This window comes from Nansenia antarctica (genome assembly GCF_963989245.1).
Source record: "Nansenia antarctica genome assembly, chromosome: 4".
Taxonomy (NCBI): Eukaryota; Metazoa; Chordata; class Actinopteri; order Argentiniformes; family Microstomatidae; genus Nansenia; species Nansenia antarctica.
This window is the reverse complement of record NC_137689.1, coordinates 14859826-14882477: the sequence shown is the minus strand read 5'-3', so window position 1 is coordinate 14882477 and position 22652 is coordinate 14859826. Positions and strand designations below refer to the sequence as shown.

General features: G+C 40.7%; 2 protein-coding genes across 2 annotated transcripts; one reads left to right on the top strand and one right to left on the bottom strand.

Moving 5' to 3' along the window:
* Nucleotides 1-579: 579 nt before the first annotated feature.
* On the top strand, nt 580-13122 carry LOC308155703 (integrin alpha-X-like; the record flags this gene model as incomplete). The annotated part of the gene is made up of 29 exons (XM_080529077.1): nt 580-686; nt 1166-1260; nt 1556-1611; nt 2413-2527; nt 2755-2885; nt 2985-3130; nt 3343-3496; nt 3709-3841; nt 4155-4229; nt 4779-4904; nt 5610-5758; nt 6254-6394; nt 6783-6983; nt 7096-7226; nt 7502-7662; nt 7793-7938; nt 8102-8230; nt 8341-8414; nt 8529-8661; nt 10083-10187; nt 10364-10443; nt 10583-10669; nt 10866-10926; nt 11054-11155; nt 11332-11403; nt 12153-12260; nt 12401-12499; nt 12718-12828; nt 12999-13122. The coding sequence occupies 29 exons, from the start codon at nt 580-582 to the stop codon at nt 13107-13109; spliced, it is 3339 nt and encodes a 1112-aa protein (XP_080385203.1). The 3' UTR covers nt 13110-13122.
* A 570-nt stretch (nt 13123-13692) lies between these two features.
* Nucleotides 13693-20285, bottom strand: acadvl (acyl-CoA dehydrogenase very long chain). Its single transcript, XM_080528373.1, has 20 exons — nt 20035-20285; nt 19882-19948; nt 19223-19297; nt 18877-18949; nt 18670-18734; nt 18406-18540; nt 18017-18161; nt 17660-17789; nt 17413-17538; nt 17100-17298; nt 16877-16981; nt 16692-16778; nt 16083-16145; nt 15890-15991; nt 15668-15765; nt 15490-15562; nt 15292-15364; nt 15120-15192; nt 14780-14855; nt 13693-14657 (listed from the first exon to the last, which is right to left on the bottom strand). The coding sequence occupies exons 1-20, from the start codon at nt 20076-20078 to the stop codon at nt 14520-14522; spliced, it is 1947 nt and encodes a 648-aa protein (XP_080384499.1). The 5' UTR covers nt 20079-20285; the 3' UTR covers nt 13693-14519.
* Nucleotides 20286-22652: the final 2367 nt, after the last annotated feature.

Here is a 22652-nt window from a genome sequence, read left to right as displayed (position 1 = left end):
TTATGGACCACCAACTGAAAGTGTTCGAGTTACGATGTTTAATGGGACTTTTGCAATGTAAGTAAGCTTATTTAACCATTGTTACGGTGAATTGAATTAGGCATATGGCCGGAATCCTCATTTGGGATCCGCGCAATGTTCGGCACTTATCTCTCATTGACTTAAATGCGAAATGTATCTAAAGTGAGAGTTACGCGTGGATCTCAAGTTTCGCCCTATGGCTTCTCATCAGAGATTACTCTGATGACCAAATATCTTGTTTATGTTATACATAGCTTTTTGTTTTGGGGTATCAGCAAATCGCTGACTTAACTAAGTTGTTTGTTTGTTATAAGAACTACAATTGGATGCTACATTTAGAGGGGCAATAGGCACCAAAGTCTGGTATGGTCGGGTCGGGTTGTCCTATTGACTTTTTAGTTGGTTGTAACATGATTTGTGGTAGATGTTTGTTCTGTTGAAGAATCTCACATTTCTTGCATGATATAGCCTATACAACAATATTTTTAAATGTATTTTGTCTGATACATATGGAAATGATAGATATCAACTTTTTTTGTTACAGTCGCACAGTTGACCATGGGCTTCAACATAGACATTCGCCATCCCACAATATTCGCTTCCACTGAGGCAAGATCACATTTTGGCCATCGTGTGTGTCAGTTTGGACCAGCACAGGGAGGAAGGTAAGTTACTCATCTGTCATCACATTAAGTTCAGGTGTCATACAAGTATGCCCACGCCAAATTAGTTTTGGGTTGAGTATGAGTTCAGAGAACGATCTTGATACACATTTTTTCAGTACAGTTAACCTTCTCCCAATATCTTGTGGGCTGACTAAAAGAGGAAGGCCAGAGGAACTGGTGATATTGTCACTTCCCCACGGGTATGAATCTCCCACATAGTTTTCTCATGACCAACAGTACTGTCGAAACAATGTGGCATATCCTCTGATGATTCTTATTCAGTGTTAGAACTTTTGGTAATTTGTTATTTTCGTTTTTCATTTCAATCAAAACAAGCTCAAAATCTTAATGCTGTCAGGTTCAGATTAAATGTAGTTTAGTTTGTTAGAATAATAAATAATAATAATAATAAATAATAAAATAAGTCGATTCTCTCCATCTCTAATTATGTCTCTCCTTCACTGGGCCTCTCTCTGTAGTATATTGGTCACTGCTCCCCTCCAAGCTAATGGGACAGGGATGGTGTATAACTGCTCCTACCACAGTAAGCACTGTGAAGCCAGACACGTGCCAGGTAAGTTGTTGTACTCACTACCCTGAAAAAACAAAGAGAACAATAAACACTGAGTGCAGGTTTTCTGTTGAAAAGGTTTTATTTGTGATAACTTCAGTTACACAGCAACATATTTCCTCTTTTCATATGCCCTTTCAACAAATTGAATTGCTTCACTAGTCACACTTCTGTGTGTGTTCACATCTTCTTTATTTCAAGTCATATTTCTCAAGCATGCTTATGACATTCTTCTGAATTCATAAGGGCTGAAGGTTTTGTTCATTGAATCTTAATTGCAAATTCTTTTATTTTTTAGTGGATCCAGACATTGCATTTGGATTGTCACTAGCTTGTAATGCTGACAGAGCAATGGTGAGTTGCAAATATTCAGACATCTTTTAAGCTTTTTATTTAGTTTTAGAGGTCTGTATGCATATGCTTTCTACCTTTTTATTTTTGGTCTCATAAAAAGACTGGCTTACAGGCATGTCACTTCCAAATGTTAAGTCAAAGTTTATAACTTTAATTTATTTGTCCTGTTTTTCATGTGACATCTCCCACTTCAGATAATGATGTTGTAATGAAAATGACAACCACTTTTACGTGAAAATGCGTAAGTGACAAATTTCTGGAGAAGTGACTTCCTAACCAAGGAATCCCCTACTGCCCTCCCATGACATCAGTGCTTCTTTGAGACGGGTTATTTTGTTATCCATTATTTGTAGGGTCGGGATACCTCATTTGTGCTCTGTCAGTTTCTCATGACATCTTCATGATGGACTTGAAAAGGGAAAGCACCTTGTGTATGGAGGAGATCTTTTCCTGTCATTTTTCCTTCCCCTTTGCTATCAGAATCAAGAACATGCTCCTCACAAACATCCCATGCTGCTTTAACATGTGCCATCTATCACAGATACAGTATGACCTGGCAGTATGATCAGCACATCCCTTGTGCGCCACATCAGCTGTTTCCACCATGATCCCTCTGTTGAATAATCACAGCTTAGTTGTGTTTAGATATAGATACACACTCAAAATACCCAAACCGTGGGTATTTCTAGATGAACGACATGACAAATGTATGGTATTGTGTGAATTTCACAATCATAGTCTTGAGTTTGACACTGCTGTGTCTCACAAAATATTCTGTGTCTCTCTCCGTTCCTGGACTAGGTATGTGGACCACATCTATCCCATGGCTGTGATTCTTTAAACTACCTCAATGGACTTTGTGTTGAGCTGGGGACAGAGCTGGCAGTCCTACAACGACTGAAGCCTGCCTTTCAAGGTATTAGGATTTAATTGATGGGATTTCTGTTTTTGTGTGAGCTCTGTTGAGGATAGTAATTGTAACTATACATTAACTGCATTCAGTTCATTAACAAACAATAAACTCTTACTTTTTAAAACCAAAAAAAGTATTTGCATTTGGCAACAGAATCTAGCATGTGTGAGAGCATTGCAGCGGTCAATGTGTCATAGTGTTTTATTTCTCTTTTTGGTTCTGTGCTGTAGAGTGCAGTGACTTTGGCCTGGATGCAGTCATTCTGTTTGACAGCTCTCAAAGTATTATACAAAGGGACTTTGAAACCATGATCGATTTCATTAAAAACATCATCAGAATGTTCACGCCCCCCCGTGCACAGGTGAGTAGCGGAATGTCTGTTTCGCCAATAGCACATGCCACAGGTTGAGACCCGAGCATTTCATTCATATTGTGCCCATTCTTCTCTCACTCCTGACAGGTGGCAGTGGCTCAGTATTCCACTGGCTCACACACAGTCTTCCACTTTGAAAACTTTGCAGTAAATCCAAATGCAGACAACCTGATGAGCTCTGTAGACCATGACCAGGGTGAAACACACACTCCCTCAGCTATTCGCTTTGTGCTGTGAGTCATCTTCCTCATTCCCTACACCACTGTAGATACAAACCTGGGCCTATATTCATCAAGTGTCTCAGATGAGGGGTGCTGAACTAGGATCACTTTTGCCTTTTAGATTACAAGAGTCCATGGCCAGGAGATGTTTTATGAATAGGCCCTGATCATGAGCCTGGAGGACGTCTCCCTAACTCTAACTCTAACTCTGTTCATGATGTCAGTGAGCAGATGATGAGAGAAGACAGAGGGATGAGAAAGAATTCAAGGAAAATGTTGGTTGTGATAACAGACGGCAAATCCAACGACCTCAAAGACACCTTTGACACTGTGATACCATTAGCTGAACGTATGGGTGTCACCAGATTTGCCATTGGGGTGAGATCATCTAATGATATCTATTGTAGATACTTGGATTTGTCTCTGCTACTCTACTGCTACCAACATGGTAGTGTTCAGTGATTGACAGACAGTGTGCTCTCAAATAATTAAGAGCTCTCTGTCTCTCTCTCTCTCTCTCTCTCTCTCTCTCTCTCTCTCTCTCTCTCTCTCTCTCTCTCTCTCTCTCTCTCTCTCTCTCTCACTCCTAGGTCGGAAAGGAAGTCTCTTTTCAGGAGCTTGTCCAAATTGCATCTTCTCCAGAGGTCGTATTTGAAATAAGCAATTTTGAGGCTCTGAACTCAATTCAGAATCAGCTCAGGGAGAAGATCTTTAACATTGAAGGTAAACAAACCGATCAACACTTTACATGATGGTGCCCTTTATTAAAAAAGAGTATACATGATTGATTACTGTATGTGTTTATAAATGCTCATGTTAAGTCTCCCTGAACCCCCTAGCAAGGTTTCGTCTCAATATCTGTCTCCTCAAATCTTCCAAACAGGAAACACTGCTGCCCAATAAATGAGATAAAATAACACTATCAGTGGGGATAGTGGAGAAGTGTCAATCATAAATCTGCAATGGAACTTTGTGTCTTTTCAGATATATTCAGAGAATTCTTGATTATGGTCTCATTTGCATGCTCTCTTCTCAGGTACTAACTCCAACTCCAGTTCTTTTGAGAAGGAACTTTCTCAGGGTGGCTTCAGTGTGACTCTCTCTGGGGTTAGTGACAGCTACTTGTTTGGAATGCAAGATCTTATGTTTAATAAATGTAATGCTTCCTCTTTTTTTTAACATGATCTGCAGAGTTCAAACTGAGAATTAAGGTTAACAAATTACCCAAACCATGGTCATTTACTGGTCATTTTGGAAATCTTGGGAAATTATTAGAAATTGTTTTTAAATAATAAACACTACTGTGTAAATGAAAAATATATTTGATGTATTTAATGTCTTTGCTAGAACATCTTTGCTGGGTGTGAGTTATACATGGTTAAACATTTCTATGCAGTTAATGTTAGCTTGCTTGGTAATTATTTCAGACATTTCCAATATTCCTCTTTTGTGTTTAAAATGTCCAGTAAGCTTTGTAGATCAGTGGGTCAAAAAAAATCTCGATTCAATGTATTTCACTTTCAGACAATGCATTGATAATTTAATAAATTCTGGTAAAACACGAAGGGTCAGAATGGGTTTTCCAGCATTGGAAGTCTTCAAAGATTTGCCCAAGAAAAGAAAGAAACACTTTTCTTTCTACTCTCTTCTCTGAAGGAAGTGTCTTTGTTTGGGGCGGTGGGGGCATACTCATGGTCAGGGGGTATTGAAGAGACAGCCTGGGGGGCAAATGCCACCTTCATCAATGCCTCTGCACTGGAAAGAGACATGGAGGACTCCTATCTGGGTGAGAGTGATTAATATATTTACATTTTAAAGGCTCCTGGTTAACACAGCACAGGGACAATAAAGGACAGAGCTGAGCAAGAGCAAAGTATCTTTTGATAACACTGTAGGATTTCGAGCTGGTACCATTATGTAAGGAAAGGAAGTTTGTGTATGGGTATATGGTGGGTGTATGGGTATATGGTGGGTGTATGGGTATATGGTGGGTGTATGGGTATATGGTGGGTGTTTGGGTATATGGTGGGTGTTTGGGTATATGGTGGGTGTATGGGTATATGGTGGGTGTATGGGTATATGGTGGGTGTTTGGGTATATGGTGGGTGTATGGGTATATGGTGGGTGTTTGGGTATATGGTGGGTGTATGGGTATATGGTGGGTGTATGGGTATATGGTGGGTGTATGGTGGTTAAATACTTGTAGTGAATGTGTTTTTCCACTACATGCTTCTCCTTCCTGTCTTCACACACCTATGGTGTTTGTGGTAAGAGGTTGTATTAAGTCTGGTTATGTATTTGTGGCAATGCACTCTTCTCACACTTAACTCACCATCTATAGTTCACATACGGTATGTGGCTTATTGATAGTATTTATGAAACTGCTCTGTATATCCAGGTTACTTCTGTGTTATGTTCAGTTCAGATTTACTTCTAGGTGGTTTGTGAATATCTCATGGAGAATGTTTCTGTATATTGTTCCCATGTATAGGTTACTCAGTGGCAGTAGCAGAAATGGAGAATGGCAGTTTGTATTTTGCTGGGGCACCCAGGTATAACCACACAGGGCTAGTCCTAGCCTTCCAGAAGGACCCCCTCCACGGAGCGTGGGCAGTCACTCATAGGATTCATGGCTCTCAGGTAAGAAAGAGAATCTGTAAAGCAGAGACTGATAGCAACTGGGAAGCATTATAGAGCATACACTAGATTGTTTTCTCTCCATTGGTAATGCCATCAATGACTAGCAATCTCCAATCACCCCCTTCACCACAACTATGTCTTACCATGATTTGTAATTTTTTGCCATTGCATTAGTTACTTCCCTCTCTACCAATATGTTTGTATGTCTTTCTTCATTTTGCTTATGCTTGATTTAATTGTAAATGTCATGTATTTTTTTTCTTTTAACTTGTGTATTTTAGGGTGCATAATGACAACAGCTGGAAATTAGCCATGTAGGCTAAAGCTGCTCCATTTACGGCACAGTTAATTAATGGGGACTGTCCATGAAACTAAAAACTAAATGAAACTAAACTACCACAGATTAGAGGTATGAGAGATAATAATGCATTGTTCTAGATTAGACTTACAGTAGCATTTATCTTGCACCTTTTCCTTCCCTTTCTCTCTCCTAAGTTGGGCTCCTATTTTGGAGCTGAGCTGTGTGTGTTGAATGTTTCTGGGGAGGGCCATGCTGGGCTGCTGTTGATTGGGGCACCATTGTACCATGCACAGGGGGTCGGGGGGGAGGTCCGCGTCTGCATTCTGGAGACTGGGGTAAGAGTAGCCACATAATACTGAATTCAATTTTAAGATGAACTGAAATCCAATTGATTAATGGAAATATCCTCATAGAAAATAGAAAATATCAATACAGTACAGTAGGTTGAATTTCAATTCAAGCTGCCTGAACTCAAATCGTAATAATGACCCAAACTGTGATATATTTATATAGTATAGTAACAAACACACCAGAGGTCAGATATGTATCAGTCAAACAGGAACTGCTTACCACATGTGAAACTTTCGTTTTGCTGTTTCTGTAGCTGCATCCTGTGTGAAATGCTTTTTAGATTCCAGTTCCTCGTCATTTGTTTCATTATAAAAACAGGTTATTAGATTATAGTTTGAGAAAAAGTTTGATCAAAATGTGTCTAACTCTTAGGTATCCAATTGCTCTCTCTCTCTGCATGGAGCCCATGGGAATGACAATGGTCGGTTTGGGGCATCTCTGTCCCCGTGCCCTGACCTGAATGGGGACGGAGTGCCTGAATTAGCTGTAGGAGCCCCATTGGAGAATCAAGGACAGGGAAGTGTATATATCTTTCTGGGACGCACAGGGGGCATCCAAACCAAATACAGTCAGGTCAGTATCCCTTTGTCTTCACATGAAATAACTAAATAATCTTTCCATGTTGTAACAATTGTAGCTCGTTCCATTGGTCTGAGCTGAGCTGATGTTTATTCTGTCCTGGCAGAGAGTCCAAAGGGTGAACGGAGGCAGTGGACTGCAACACTTTGGGGTATCGGTGCATTCTTCTGGGGACCTGAGCTTAGACGGACTGGCTGACCTGGTGGTGGGAGCTAAGGGGAGTGCTGTTATACTGAGGTGAGTGGATAAATGTTCCTTATTCGAGACATACTAGGAAAATGGCAGCCATTTAAGACATTGAAATACACCATCCATAGAATTTGTATAATATAAATAATATAAACTGAAGGTATTCCAACGTTTCCAATCTATTTCTCAACATTTCTCACCAATTTGGAAGTCCTGATATGACACGGTGATGATGCACGGGTACCGGAAAACACAATGGAGAAGGAATTGAGGAAGTGCGTAAGAGGTGTTTCCTGATTGACCTGTCCTTCTATCTACCTCAGATCCCAGCCAGTGATGCATGTGCTCGTGTCTGTCACTCTGGACCCTCCCATCATTCTCCAGGACGTCTTCCACTGTGCAGGGCCCTTTCTTCTCAACACCCCTGTGTCGACAGTCATTCTGTGTGTCACAGTCCAAAGGACTCACATGGGAAACATACAAGGTGAGGAGTCTTCCTGAAGCACTATTCATACAGCCTGTATACTGAGTTGTAATTTTGTATTTTGTTTAACTTCAATGTGATGTGATTTTGATTCATCTCATCACACAACTGGTATGGGGTTTTGCCATAGCTTCTCTCCAAGCGTCAGTGTCCATGTCTCTGAAGCTGGATTCCCAGATGCCAGCTCGCTTGCTGTTCTACCCCAGCTCAGAATCCTCCCACTGGGCTGAGACTGTCACTGGTACTGTCTGCCACAACATCTCCATCAGCATCCCGGTCAGTGTGCGCTTAAGCCTGTCTCAGTGCATGGTAGTGCTCAGTTACATGCTAGTCTTACTTTGTTTGTGTGTGGATATTGCATACATGTATGTGTTTAAAGATATTTACATTCACTCCACTGAACAACTGTATTGACATGATGTGCCTGTCTTTATCCCAGACATGTATATCAGACTACCATGCCGTGCCACTGTCTGGCCAGCTGTCTGTTGAAGGGCTGGAGATCCCTGGAACAGGTGGGCTGAAGTCAGTCCTGAGTCCAGACAGCCCCACCTCCTTCACCCATATGGTCAGTTCTATATGTGTGTGTTAGTTCTGTTAGTTCTGTGTGTTGTTGTTTTTTCGCTTTGACTTTGACTGATGTTTGTGATAAATGATATGGGTGGTTGTGCGTTTTAGATACTGCTGGAGAAGGTTTGTGGTGAGGACCATGTGTGTGTCTCTGATTTACAAGCATCTGTCAACTTCACCAGGTAAACTATGCATGTTTAATCATAGAGATGTTCTAAATCTATGTGTACTGTTTTTAATGAAGATGCTTTTGTATAATCTGCTTTATTTTTACCCTCTCTCTCTCCCCCCTCAAGTCCAAAGGTGGTGCGTAGCCCAGGTTTTCCAGTGGAGCTGTCTGTGGAAGTAGCCAATAGTGGGGAGGATGCCTCAGGAACTCAGCTGACAGTGGTCCATCCTTCCTCCATATCCTTTGTACGCGCCAAACAGGTCAGAACCTCTGTCTCCTCTGTGGCTCGTAGAGCATGGCGCTAACAACGCTTAGGTTGTGGGTTTGATTCCCGCTAGGACCATATACTGAAATGCAGTGGCGACTGGTGGTGATACTAAGTGGGGGGGCTAATAAATCCATTAGGCCTAGGGTCTATACCAGGGGTGGGCAATTCATTTTCACAATGGGCCACATGAGAACCCGGGACTACCAGTAGGCTGAACTTAATTCTGCTCAATATTACTTTGATCGCTTTATAAAAAGCAGTAAATGATATGGTTTTGACTAGCTGCTACTGGTAAGAATACATGTTACAATAAGGCTATGAAAATGTGGAGTAGGTCAAATATAGAAGAGCAAGAGGACTCATTTAAACACAGGGAAGTAAATGCAGCTATAGTTTTGACCTTTTGCAACATCAGTTTGTGCCTATTATTTATTAATATTACATACATGCAACATTACGAGTCACAGTGTAGTATTTATACCTTCTGAAATGATGGCTAGGACTGGTGATATCAAGCGAAAGGTTCTTTATATACAAATCTGCTGACATACACGTGTGATCACTTTCTTTTTCAATAAAACGAGCTAAGACTTTTATTCTGAAACTTTTTTTTCCATATTACCATATTTTCAGAAACGCTTCTCTATTATACACAACATACCTGGAGCGACCCGGGTCAGTAGGAGGAGTTACGTGTCATAAGAGCACTTCACTTGGACACTACTTAATTTCCAATAATTTTTCAGAGGATGCAAAGTTATAATGTAGCGTAGGCTATGGAGATGTTGTAGTTGATCCCAAAGTCTGTTCACACCCAGGCAGCAATACCAGCAGGAAAACACAACTAGATCTTCTATAATTCTAACTAGATAGTACTTTGTTTCCAATCATAGTTAGCTAGATTACTTACTTAGCTAGCTTACCTTTACTTATCAAATGTCAATTTTGTGATATAAACGCAGTGCACACACACCGACAATGGGAAATCAAGGCGGCGCCAACACATCTGTCAATCACGATGTGACAACAATGATTGGAAGATGATGCTAGGAGTTTTTTGTGACTGTTCGGTGCTGTTGCTGCTCTAGGTTCCACCAAAATCAATCAGTTCTAAGGTTTAACAATTATTATATATGAATTATATTATTCAACAATTATTATATTTTAATATTTCTTTAATTTAATAACTTTCTCATATTTATTGGAAAAAGATAGGGGGGGCTTAGCCCTGCTAGCCCATTGATACCAGCCATCCCTGCTGAAATGTATGAACTCATTGCAATGTAAGTCGCTTTGGATAAAAACGTCAGCTAAATGGCATAGAACCTCCCCTACAGGTCAGAACCTCCCCTCTTGATTTGATAAATGTATTCTTTTTTGGATGCATCATGTTATAATAAAGGTATGTTTTAGTCCTCAGGCCAGGTTGTTTATTGTGAGTCCAACACCACAGGACCTGAAAATCTCACACACACAGTGTGTCCGCTCAGCTCACAAGTCCTCAGACAGGGGGCACAGGTGAGTATCTTCCTCCTTGTTGATACTCTGTAGAGCTGAAAGAGAAACTATTTAAACTGTCGCCAAACAATAATGACTGATACTGACCATCCGTCAGTAATTTGATCATTAGATCTGACTAAAAAAGTGTCCTGCTCTCTAGGGTGAACTCAGTCCCAACTGTGCTCCTCCCTCAGGTGGCCGTACTGATGTCATTCACACTGTCTGACCTTCTGTCTCTGACTGACAGACTGGATGTGAATGTATCAGTCATTAGGTGAGTCAACATTTACTGTACACAGGCGGACATTTTCCAGTTAAGCAGTGATGAGACATACACTCAGAATTTCAATATCTTGATATTGAGTAATTGTGAACTTTAACACCCTTAATTCTTTCATTCATTTGTCCTTCAGCAATAATGAAGAATTGAACAACCTTCAGGATAACTTTGCAAGCTCTTCTGTAGCTGTTAAGCTACCTGTCAATATCATTGTGAAAGAGTGGGTGAATACATGTTACTTCTCAGGCAAACTGTAATTGTTGTACAAGTGGTTGAACTCTACCACATAGTATATGACTGCACTTTTTTTATTATCGTGCTCTTTATTCAATACCAGACTGCACATATTGAGTTATTGTTATAATAATTGGTATTGTTGACAAATCATTTTACATTTATCTATCGTCATATTTCAGTGGAGATTCCACCCAATACATCAGTTTTCCAGACCACAAGATGCTGGAGCACATATATCTGGTAACACAGCCTTTTGATTATACTACATTAGTTTCTGTATAATTCATCCATCCGTATGTTTTCTCAGTACAGTATATCAATCATGTCATATCTGTTCATATAGTTTTTTTCTCACTTCACATCTGAGGTGGAGAATATAGGAGATGTTGCAGCACCAGTGAATGTTACATTTGTAGTTCCAGTGGAAATGAACTCTGGTTACCTGTGGAATGTGTCTCTTCCAGAAACAGTGAGTCCAGCTCAGAAACAGGACATTCCTAACATCACTTAAACATCATTTAGAATAGCCCATCAACACTCTGTCCTTGATCAGTACAGGAGGTCGTATCGGTACCAGGATTACACTTCTATTTCTTATGGTTAACTTACGATTTATTTCTGTGTGTGTGTGTGTGATTGCTGCAGAAATACAGCAGAGGAAAGTGTGTGAGAGAGGGTGTCTGCTCAAAAAAGGACAACAGCATTCCATTTTGTCAGGTGAGACTGAACTCCAACAGATACATTAGGCTAAACATGACAGGGCCACTTGCATCATCGCTAGCATGTTGGCAGATAAATTGCTGTAACTTCCTCTGTCTAGAGGTTTCGGAAACAGTCTGAGTACAGTTTACCACGTTTGCCAAAACACCACATTTATTTTGCAACTGTCATTACTTGCACCCCAACATATGTATGGAATATCAAATACAAACATTTGATCATGCAAAAAAAAGGAAGCTAAAATGCTGCACTTCATTGACCATGCGTTCTAAGTCGTGTACAAGTGTGGCCATTGAGATAGTAGTTAGCCATGCCTTACACCATACTGTATCATATTGATGTACATTAAAATCTTTCATATTTAGTAGACGCTTTTATCCAGTAACTCTACGTCATCGTTTTCAACACACGCTCCCGTATCGCCGACCACACGACACCAAACACCAAATACGATATGAAACACCCTCACAGAGTTATCGTATCGTCGCAGCTGTTGAATTCGGCGGAGTCGTGTAGCCGTGAGGTGCAAGTAGTCCAGCCTAGCCCGATCTAGTTGGCGTGCAGAAGCATCAAAGCATGCAATGTTTTTACCCATATACTTACACTTTTTGGACACACTGTTATGGTAATAAACCGAGGAAGTTACAGCAAAACCTGTATGTTGTAAGTGTTCCGACCATGTTTCTAAATCACATGTCGTTATAAGTCAATAATTATTGTTCCCTTTCTGTCTGATTCCTCCACAGCACTGCAGTGGGGCCATTTGTCATCTGATTGGCTGCACCATAGAAATGTTGACCAGCAATCAGCCAACCATCTTCAAATTTGTTGGAAATATTAGTCGAAAGGCTGAGGTATGAATAATAAAAATATGATCTTCATATGTGGAACACTCTACTGTTTGCAGCACACTGTGTTGTATGGGCCACTGTTAAAAGGATCAGATACAGATTAATGGGATTTGGGGTCATTGTCAGTGGTGCTGTTTTCACAGGGCTCAAAGGAGCAGGTTGTGGTGGTGAGTTGGGGCACATTGTCTTTTGACCAGAGTATCTACACCCAGTACCCAGCCAACAGCTTTCAGAGCCTGACTGTAAGTGAGCTCTGTATTCCTACTGTCTAACCTGTCATGCTGGAATCTTCTCTGTGTGTTCCAATGATGTTATATAGCTTTATCCTCATCATGATCACTTATATCCATTATATCCTCATTTAAATATGTCACTTCCACATTTTCAGCGGTGGATTGGCGTCCTTCTAGTAATTAAACAGTTATGTTTCTTTCACCCACACGTCCTCTCTCCTTTCTAGATCGTGTCAGTCCTGGACACTCCTTCTCAAGTGCCCACCACACTCATCATCTCCCTCACTGTTTTCTGTACACTGTTGGTATTGCTGATTGTCTCTGGGGTTCTCTACAAGGTGAGAGTGCAGCATCCGCCTTACCCTAGCTGTAGAGAGGGCTAGGAATAGTGAGAATATGAGCTAGTGTCAGGGCACCTTCCTGATAGCTTTTAGCACACAGTTGTCTCTATAATTATATTTGTACAAAGATATGTTTGAAAAAAAGATGGATTGTTTTTCGCTTTCAGACTGGATTTTTTGGGAGCAGAGCTCCCCCTAGTGGTGATCGTGATGAGACTGCAGATGCTCCCACCTCTGCTGCAGCTGACAATGCCTCACTGAAGGAGACCATCCTGTAGCCCAGTAGAAACCAAACCTGCCTGTCTGGGTCCACTGGAGGCTTCAACAACAGCCTCACTCTGTACCTGCTGAACCTGACGACTACATGATTATACCTTGTGTGCCAAGGCTCCCTTGAGAACCTTCACAGCCTTCATATTCATGAAAGAGGGTTCTAACCAGGTCTGTCAGGGCCATGGTTATGATTGATAACACGTGAACTCAGATCTTGGTGCTATTATATGACTTTATGACATCTGAAGCTCCAAACTCTTGCATAGTAGAGTTGTGAATTGTAATGTACATTGCCTTATGCCTTAGTACATGGTCCAGCACAACCCCTGGTGTTTGTAAAGACTAAACAAATGGCACATTAACAAATATAATATCTGTAAGTTATTATGTTCGGCGTTTTTACTTTTGCAGTGATTTTCCTGTTTTGTTTACCTCCCCAGTCTTAATTTTGACCACTTCTCATCAACACACATTTATCTGTATTTGGGAATGTATTGTTTCAGTTTACTGTGTATGATGCTTATGGTGAAAGTAGAATAAATGACAAATTAAATTAAGAAAAAGTTTGTACTTTATTTTTTAATTTATTATACTTTATTATAATGTATTCATTAACTTAGACATTACCATGACACATCAACGTAGTTACAAACCATTCTCCATGAATTACTATGGTTAAGGTATAGAAACACAATGCACTATAACTTAAAAACATAAAATAGAGCTGCAACTCCTGCTAAAGGCAATAGCAAAATCAGGCACTGATGTGTGTTTGAGTTGTGTGTTTGTGTTGCACCATTATCCCTGCAGGCTCGTCTCATGGTGTTCACAAACTAGATAACCTGTGTACAATGTGCTTAATGGACCGATACATGATACAACTGTAACATGGAAAGTAAAACATAATAGTGAAGTAGTGGAAGGCAAACTGAAGCTTAATAGCACAGAAAAGCATAGTAAGTGCTGGGAATGTGATATGTTCACACCCACTAGGTTCACCCGGCTATAACTGTAGAGACCATCGTCAGTGCAGCTCACACAACTCAACAAAGGTAGAGAGAAATTAATTACAATGAATGAAAGAAAAAGTAATGCATCAAATAAGTCCAGATGCAGAATGACGATGTAGTCTCCACACAACATACAAAAACCATCATAAGACTGTTAAATACTGTCTTCAAAGACTGTCTTCCTCAACCTCTTGGTCATCTTTATATACCAACATACCAACACCTCATATAACAGTGGGTCGTTCCATACAATATCTTGGACATAATCATTACTGCATTATTGGTTTATAAGGCTGTGTGGATGGACAGGACTTTCTGGTGTGGGGTTCCTGTGAGATATGAAGAGTCTACACAGCAGAGCTCTCTCTCAATGGGTATGGTTATGTGAGTGGGGTCTGGAGATGTTTAGAAGCCCAGAGGGTGAGGAGAGACAATTCCACCGTTCTCAACCACGGCTGAGGAGATGGATCTCATGTTCTTGAACACCTGCATGGTGGAGCTGGACTTGAGATCCTTGACATTCGTCATGATTCTGTCATGGGCCTGGGTGGACGGAAAAGAAAAGAGGTCAGAAGTGTGTTAATGTGTGTGATGTATGTATGCATGCATGTACTATGTCTGTGTTATGAATTCAATGGAGTGTTAAGTTGGTGGGAGACACTCACCTCAATACACCAGGTCTCACACAGAATCTTCTCATGCTGGGCAGAGGCATCACCCTGTCTCAGCGAGCGGGACGCCCTGTGAGAGTCAGACACACAGAATCAGAACTGGCTTGTGGCCGTGTTACATAGGTCTGAGTTATACCACCACTATTCATACCGTGGACCAGAGAAACACTGACCACAGCAAGATGATATCATATTGTAGATAACGGCCGAGGAGTAGGGCATATCATAGGAGGTAGGAACACAAGACGACGCAGATGAGCTAGCTAATGTGCAGTTATAATATTCCCGCAAAGGGGAAGGTCTTTATGTTTGATTGAATGTACATCAGTATTACCTGGACAGGACAACAACCATAGCATACAGGTCAATAGCACTGTCAGCCACTCTCTTCAGCACAAACTGTTCATCTGCATTGGAGAGAAAGAGAATAAGAATCTATGCCGACGTATGCCTTTATACACTATATATGGCCCTATTTAGATATATCTTTGTAACAATGCACTCACCAATGATCTTCTTGCCATGTTTAAGCAGCAGGTCCTCAACAGTGACTCCAAAGTGCTCAATGGCCTTAACCGTCTGGAAGAGACACAGACAAGTCAATCAATTGGGAGGACATGAATGACATAAAGCTACAGCAGACCTACACATATACAGTTAAGGCATTTGGAAGAACTAAATGCCATACATAGACATAGCCTTACCAGATCTCCACTGTGAGCCAGGTCTGGGTGAACGGATCCCTGCAGAGTGAGTCCAGTGCTAAGGCCTGCTCTCCTGAGTGGAGAGTCACAAAAATAGAGATGATTAAAGAGATGAGCACATGGGTGGATAATGTCTTATGTATTGTCAGACTGTCTAGTTTTTACTCCATCCACTTACCTCTTTGCCCTCTTGCTAACCTCACTAGCCAGCAGTCCAGCATTACCCAGTGGATTCTTCAGAGCTTTCTGGAGGGACTTCAGGTGACTCCCTGCGTTCTGAAAACACATGACATGAACATGATTCATCCTACACAATCTCACACAGACATATCTAAGAGACACAGATCAAGCAGTGTGTGTGTGTTCAGTTCAAAACAGGACAGGTAAAGTGTGTCTGTACCTGGAAGCCGTTGAGAGCCACAAACAGCCTGAGAATGTCATTGGTTCCTTCAAAGATACGGAAGATTCTAAGGTCCCTCAATACCCTTTCCACACCAGTATCCTGTATACAAACACATGGAAACAACGTTTAGAGTTCAAAGGCACAGAAAGACTGACAAATATATGAGAAAAATCTGCCATTTCATCTTCACCTTCATGAAGCCCATTCCTCCCAGAACCTGTATGCACTCATCAGTCACTGTCCAGGCTGCCTCCTGCCAAAGGGAGAGAGAAAGAGAGCATGTCAATAAACATTGCAATAGTGTTACTCAGCAATACATACATTTTGTATACTATTATATGCGTTAAGAGCAAGGTGACTGCGACGGATCTCCTGCAATTCGGGGCTGATTGTTGTGATTTTGGGTTTCCATGACCAGCGACTGCTAGAATTTACTCTGCTGCAGAGTAAGTTTTGTTTATTTTCCACTTTTTAAGATTGTCATAATACAACAGAGCAACAGGGCTTTAGAGCGATGAGCGATAGAGGCATTCTTTTTTGCTGACATCACAATATGCTGTTTTGAAAACTGTTAAGAGTACTACGAATGTACTACTACATTTTGTTTTGTAAAGCTATTTTGTAACAATGTCTTACACAATCTTACAATTGTTTCTATTGTACAGGCCTACAAACAAAATTCCATTGAAACTAATTCATAGATGATGATTTAATGTCTGTAAGGACAAGGTGCCGCTAGTATCTGTTCGATCTCTTATCGGAGGATAGACTAGAGAGAGAAGAAGCTGTGCATACTTACAGAGGCAAAAATTTTACTGATGGCAGCTTCAATGTGGAAGTCAGTGGAGCCACTGTCCATGTTACCACTGATCATGTAGGCCATAGACTGGGAGAAAGAGGAAATGGATATTAACATTACAACAGAATGGCAGAGATGGGTCTGATTGCCAGTGGCTGTGTGTCAGGTTTGCCATGTCCCTGTACCTCAGTGACGTAGTGTAGCATGGCCATGCGGGCCACCTTCTCCTGGATGGCCCCATAGGTGTGGATCTTATTCCCAAACTGGGTCCTGTTCACAGCGTGGTCCACCTGAGGGAGGGGACAGGAGTCAGTACAGGTATCCAGTCAAACAGTAAAATAATAGAATTTCTAAAATACTGAGAGAATAGTTCTTGATTCAGGAGGGATCCTTCCTTGAGGGACTTACAGCCTTGGCGATGACTCCCTTCATTGTGCCAGAAAGAGCAGCCGCCATGCCGAAACGGCCATTGTTAAGGATGCTCATGGCCACCTTGAAGCCGCCTCCCACCTCTCCCAACACACAGTCCATGGGCACCTTCACGTTCTCAAAATACACCTCTGCTGTGTTAGATGCCTTGATGCCCATCTTCTTCTCAGGGGGTCCACTAGGGAGAGACACAATAAGAAAGAACGTTAACAAAAATATGTTGACTGATAAATCAGTAATAACCTCCCTCTTCCCACCCCACCCTTTTCCAGTACTTTCATCCCTCACTCACTGTGTCACTCCACCGAAGCTCCTCTCCACAACAAAGGCTGTGATTTTGTCTTTCATCTCTCCGGTTTTCTCATCCTTCATTGGTGTCTTAGCAAACACTGTGAAGATCTCAGCCAGTCCGCCATTGCTGACAAAAACAAAGAAAAAGACACAACAGTCATAATGATAAGAAGAATATTGAATGCTGCATATATCCAGAAGCTTATTGCGTTTCATTACATTTTCCATACAAATCTTCTTGCTAGTACCTGATCCAGATTTTGCCCCCATTGAGGTTGAAGTAGGTTCCACACGGCGAAAGGGTTGCAATGGTCTTGATGGAGGCGGCGTCAGAGCCACTGGCTGGCTCTGTCAGACAGAAAGCAGCAATAGTCTCCCCTACAGAGAAGACACGGGCCAGATGCAGAGATAGAGTAAGAAAAAAACAAAGGGACATTGTAATAGCAGTCATATAACACTAATTACCTTAAGGTCTTAAGATAGTAATGAGCACAATGAAATACAATGCAGCATTAGTGAACAGTGCGGAAATGTAAATGTAAAATGTAAATGTAACAGAGCCAGGGAGTAGAAACATGTGCACTGCATTCCTCCTTGCCTCTCACCTGAGGCCAGTTTGGGCAGGTACTTCTCCTTCTGGGCGGGATTACCAAACAGCAGGATGCCCTTGAAACCAATGGACTGGTGGGCACCAAGGGTGATGCCAACCCCCAGGTCATGCATGCCAACAATTTCCACAAGTCTGGCATACTGTTTGAGAACAACAAAAAAAGTTGTGTTCTTTACCCACAGTGCTTCCACCAAAACATATCAAAGTCTGGTTGTCATTGTCAGACTTTCTTCTGAACTCTGCCCATCCCTTTTAGCTAAGTGTCACAGTTACCCTCTGCTCTTATTCAATCCAACTGTTTACCTGATTGAAAGCCTTCCATGTGTCGTTTTCACCTGTGTGTTTAAGTGTTGTGTGTTGTGTGTCTCAGCTGAGTCAGCTCACCTGTGTGTTGGTGAGGCCGAGGCCTCCCAGGTCAGCAGGCACCTGCAGGCCGAAGGCCCCCATCTCCTTCAGCCCCTCCATGGTGTGGTCCTCCACCTTCTCCAGAGCATCGTTCTTTGCTGCGTCATTCACCTCCTACAATACCAACCAGGCAGGGACGCAGAGGAAATCAATTGGAATCAGAGGAAAGCTATGCTATAAATACAGGTTAAACGTTCATAAAAAGTTAAAACAGTAAAAAGAAATGGAAATATTGCAACTTACATTAAAGAACTTGCAGACGGGTCCAACTAACTCTTGAAGGAACTGGGTCTGCTCCTCATTCATCACTGAAAAAACAGCCACAAGTCATCCATTACACAAATCAAACCTGAGCCATCTACAGTATACATACTCTCTATATAAGTTTCTAGTTCCAACTCATGAGCCATGTGGCAGACACATGTTATCTAAACATAATAGTTCACTCACCTGAGGGGAACGGAAACACTTGTGAAGTACTAAGCTGGCCCTTGAACACGTTGACGGCAAAAGACTTGGACTCCTATAAGAGATAAATATAGCACCATGGATGATACATTATGGTTTCGTCAACTGTCATAAAGAAGCTGTTTCTAAAAACTTAAATAATAAATAAATCATAATAATAAAATAAAATAAAAAATTAAGACCCAAACATTTACAGCATATCATTTGTGTATAGTATGGTCAAATATGTAAAGATCAGATTTATGTTAGCTGAATGAGCTCCATTTTGCAGAGGCAAAAGGCTGACATGGTGATGTTGTGATAGGAAAGAGAACTCTCCCAGGCTTACCACACTCTGCGTCTTCTTCTCAGTGGCAGCCTTGGTGGCCGCGGTGCTGCCAACAGCAGGCTTGTCCAGCACTGCCTGTAGGAGAGGGGCACACACTGTTATACACAGTTTTATTTGAACATCAGAAATGAATCATCTGTGGCAAAATATTAATTAATATTAGTCATATTGAATAGTATTAAAACCAATTAACCATATTTACATTTTATCCAGAGGGCAAATTCAGTCAATTCCCATAAACATGGCATGAAATCACAGGTGTTCCTATCTTTCTTCCAAAGAGGTCACTATTGTGCATGGCAGTGAGTCTGTCCCCTGTCTATCATTGAATGGAAATAGAACTGAACACCACTACCACCTTTAACCTACATTTGAGTCACGTGGTTTCACCGTGAACTTTCCCCTAGTGAATCTTTTTATGGTCATTTCCCTTTATAGTTACGAGTCCGATGTTTACGTCATATATATGTTCGATTTGCCGTATGATTTCCTGCAGATATTTCTTTCATTTGGATACAATTTTCATTCACAAATAATATGACGGAGATAATAATTTGAGGCCACTGATAAGGGCCTACACCTCACCCATAACTCACACAATAATGATCGCTGATACAATATCTCCAAGCTTTTCCAGAAAAAAGAATGAATAGACATACCTCTGCGGTCTGGGTGGCATAGAGACGGGCATTCTGTGTGGCGACGACTGCGATCTGTTTCTGCGCCCTATAATAGTATATAGACAACAACAGTATGAGCAAATGACAAAGATTCAAGTGCTTCTTCGTGCCAGTGAAGAATCAAAGACTTACCCAGAAATTGCTGGACAGAGGCGAAGTGCTTTGCCCAGAAGCATACTGAATTGCCGGTGTTAGGTCTGGCTGTGTGAAACTGAAATACCTAAAATATAAAAGCTATTTCTGGTCCGGTGAGGTCAATGATGTGGACGTCTTTTTCCTTCTGAATCTTAACTTTCTTTGAGCAAGTAGCAATAAGTCAAATATCGTTGTTGACAGTGGTGGTCTCGCCCTTCTGTAGGTAGGAGCTGCCGCTTTATGTAGGCTGCGATCTTCTCAATGTTGAAAATGGCTTATACAACCTTCCTTCCGCCTGACTCCCATTGGACGGGAAATACTGCTTCATACATCTATGTGCAGTAGTGCATTGTGGGAACAGTAGTTCTCTACGGTTAGGGTTATTGTTTATGTTTTGGGTCAGGGTCTCTGATACTGGGGAAATATGGGATTGGTCACATCTTTTTTTTTTTTTTACTTACTTACTTTACTTTTAATTATAGGTTGTATGATATATCATATCAATTATATATATATTCTTCAAGACTATATATGCCTCATTATTAGTTCAACTGCCTTATCCGAACCCAAAATATAGGCTTGTTTTACTCCATTCATTCTAAACAATGTAATTGTAAACAAACACTACATTTACATTTATATTTATTTATTTTTACATTTACATTTACATTTATATGCTCAACACTAGCTTTAAAACATATTTAAAACTATAATGTTGATCTCAAGATAAATGGTAAGTCCTTGCATCCAAAGCCCTGTCTATTAATTTAAGAGTGGTTAAATCCCTCCAGCCCCATCCCTGAGCTGCGGCGATTCTACATTAGGGGCAGGTGGGGCAATGCCCCTTGAGGCCACCAGGTGACGCTGTGGTGCAAGATGCTCGTTACATCTGAATGTTGTGGCAAAATGTATTTTTAAATACAAAATGGAGCTTCAATGGTGAAATTGCTGTGTATAAATATAGTAAACTTGACTCACAATCCAAAAAAGTGGCAGGGAGACTGTTTTGTTGTTGTTGTTTGAATCACATGGGGTATTCCATCAACGTCGTTAAAGGAAAATCTTATCTAGTCTTATTTTGATAAACATTTGGAGTTATCAAAAATAAGTCTGGATTCTCCTTTAGCGACGTTGATGGAATACCTCACAGATTGTCCCTTTAATATTAAACACATTAAATGTTAGGTTAGAATCCTTATATGGCGATAATAAACTGGTCTATTAATAGCCTATGCAGTAGTTCTGTACATTTCCTCATTCTTCACACATTAAGTACGTTTAAGGCTATCATTGGGGGGTAAGGAAAGCAAAAACGAGACCAAACATACATGAACTTTAAATCATAAAAATGTAATTCAGTTGAAAGGTAACTCAAATTACCAAACAAATGCAGTACTTTGTCATAAGTAACATGAATATGATTCTCTTCATCAATTACCTTTAATTAGATTATATAAACGTATACAATGTATTCAGTTACAAAACTGTCGATAGAAGTGCGAGATCAGAGCTATATGAACAATTTCTATTTAAAAAACAACAACATCTTAACCCCCCCCACCCCCCCCCAACTGCTATCCCAAATACTGTTGTACCAGATCCCATCTCCCAGTCATCAACCTGACCAGTGATGTGCAAACAATGACAGTATTAGGATCTTACCATAGAGACCTCCAAATACCTTAGTGTGAGTAGGCCTACATGTAAACACAAACCCAACGCTTTAACAGATATTTGTTTTTTTTTAGCAGTAATATCAAAAGGCAAAATGTGAACACATGAACACACCCATTTCAATAAACATATAACCTTTACCAACTGCCAGTATTTAGTACCATTCCAAGAGATTTTGGTTTCCAACACTACATTTTGCCTTTTATGAGCTATGCTATGCTAAGGACCTGAGAAATTCTTGACCATCTGACCTGTATTATCAATATGTAATTCAAATATTATCCTCAAGGCGGCACTGCTCCTCACTTTAGATGTTAACAGATTCTTGTACCTTTTAACATCTTAAAAGAGATGTTTATATTAATTCTGGTTAAAGGGGAAATCTGGGAATAAAACAATAACAAAGTGGTCACCCAGCTACGTTTTTGGTTAACAGCTGAGGGATAAGGGTGGAGAAGTATAACCACTCTCAAATTCAGACAAAGACCAAAGACCATCCATGCGATCAAAATTATAATTTTAACCCCGTTTTTAAGCCATACAGTATTTGTTTAACAATATATTGTTTCCCAACAATGGAGTAAAACAAGCTTATATTTTGGGTTTTGATGGGGTAAAACAGTTGGATTAACTTCATGAGCCATTTATATGATCAAATCAATGGCTATGGTTAATTGAAAAGTCCCAAAAATGAGGTAACCCAGATTATCCCTTTAAAGTATTGTGAGTGTGTTGTATTACGAGTCTGCAATTTGTGCATCAATGGTTTGAGGAGACACTATGTCATCCTCTTGGTGCTGGGGGATGGTGCTACAAGAGAAAAAACAAGTCAAGAATTTGTCAGGTCCCAATGAATGCACCATATCACAAAAAGGGAATGCAATCTCAATTGTGGGAAAACCACATTTAAAATGCATGTCAAGGAACTACTATTATCTAAG

Bases quoted from the DNA above. Each gene is read 5' to 3' on its own strand.
- acadvl (XM_080528373.1), bottom strand. From the start codon at position 20,078: ATGCTTCTGGGCAAAGCACTTCGCCTCTGTCCAGCAATTTCTGG. The intron at 18,950-19,222 runs GTAAGCCTGGGA...TATCTCTTATAG, and splicing joins AGAAGAAGACGCAGAGTGTG to GAGTCCAAGTCTTTTGCCGT. The intron at 16,982-17,099 runs GTAAGTCCCTCA...CCCCTCCCTCAG, and splicing joins AGGGAGTCATCGCCAAGGCT to GTGGACCACGCTGTGAACAG.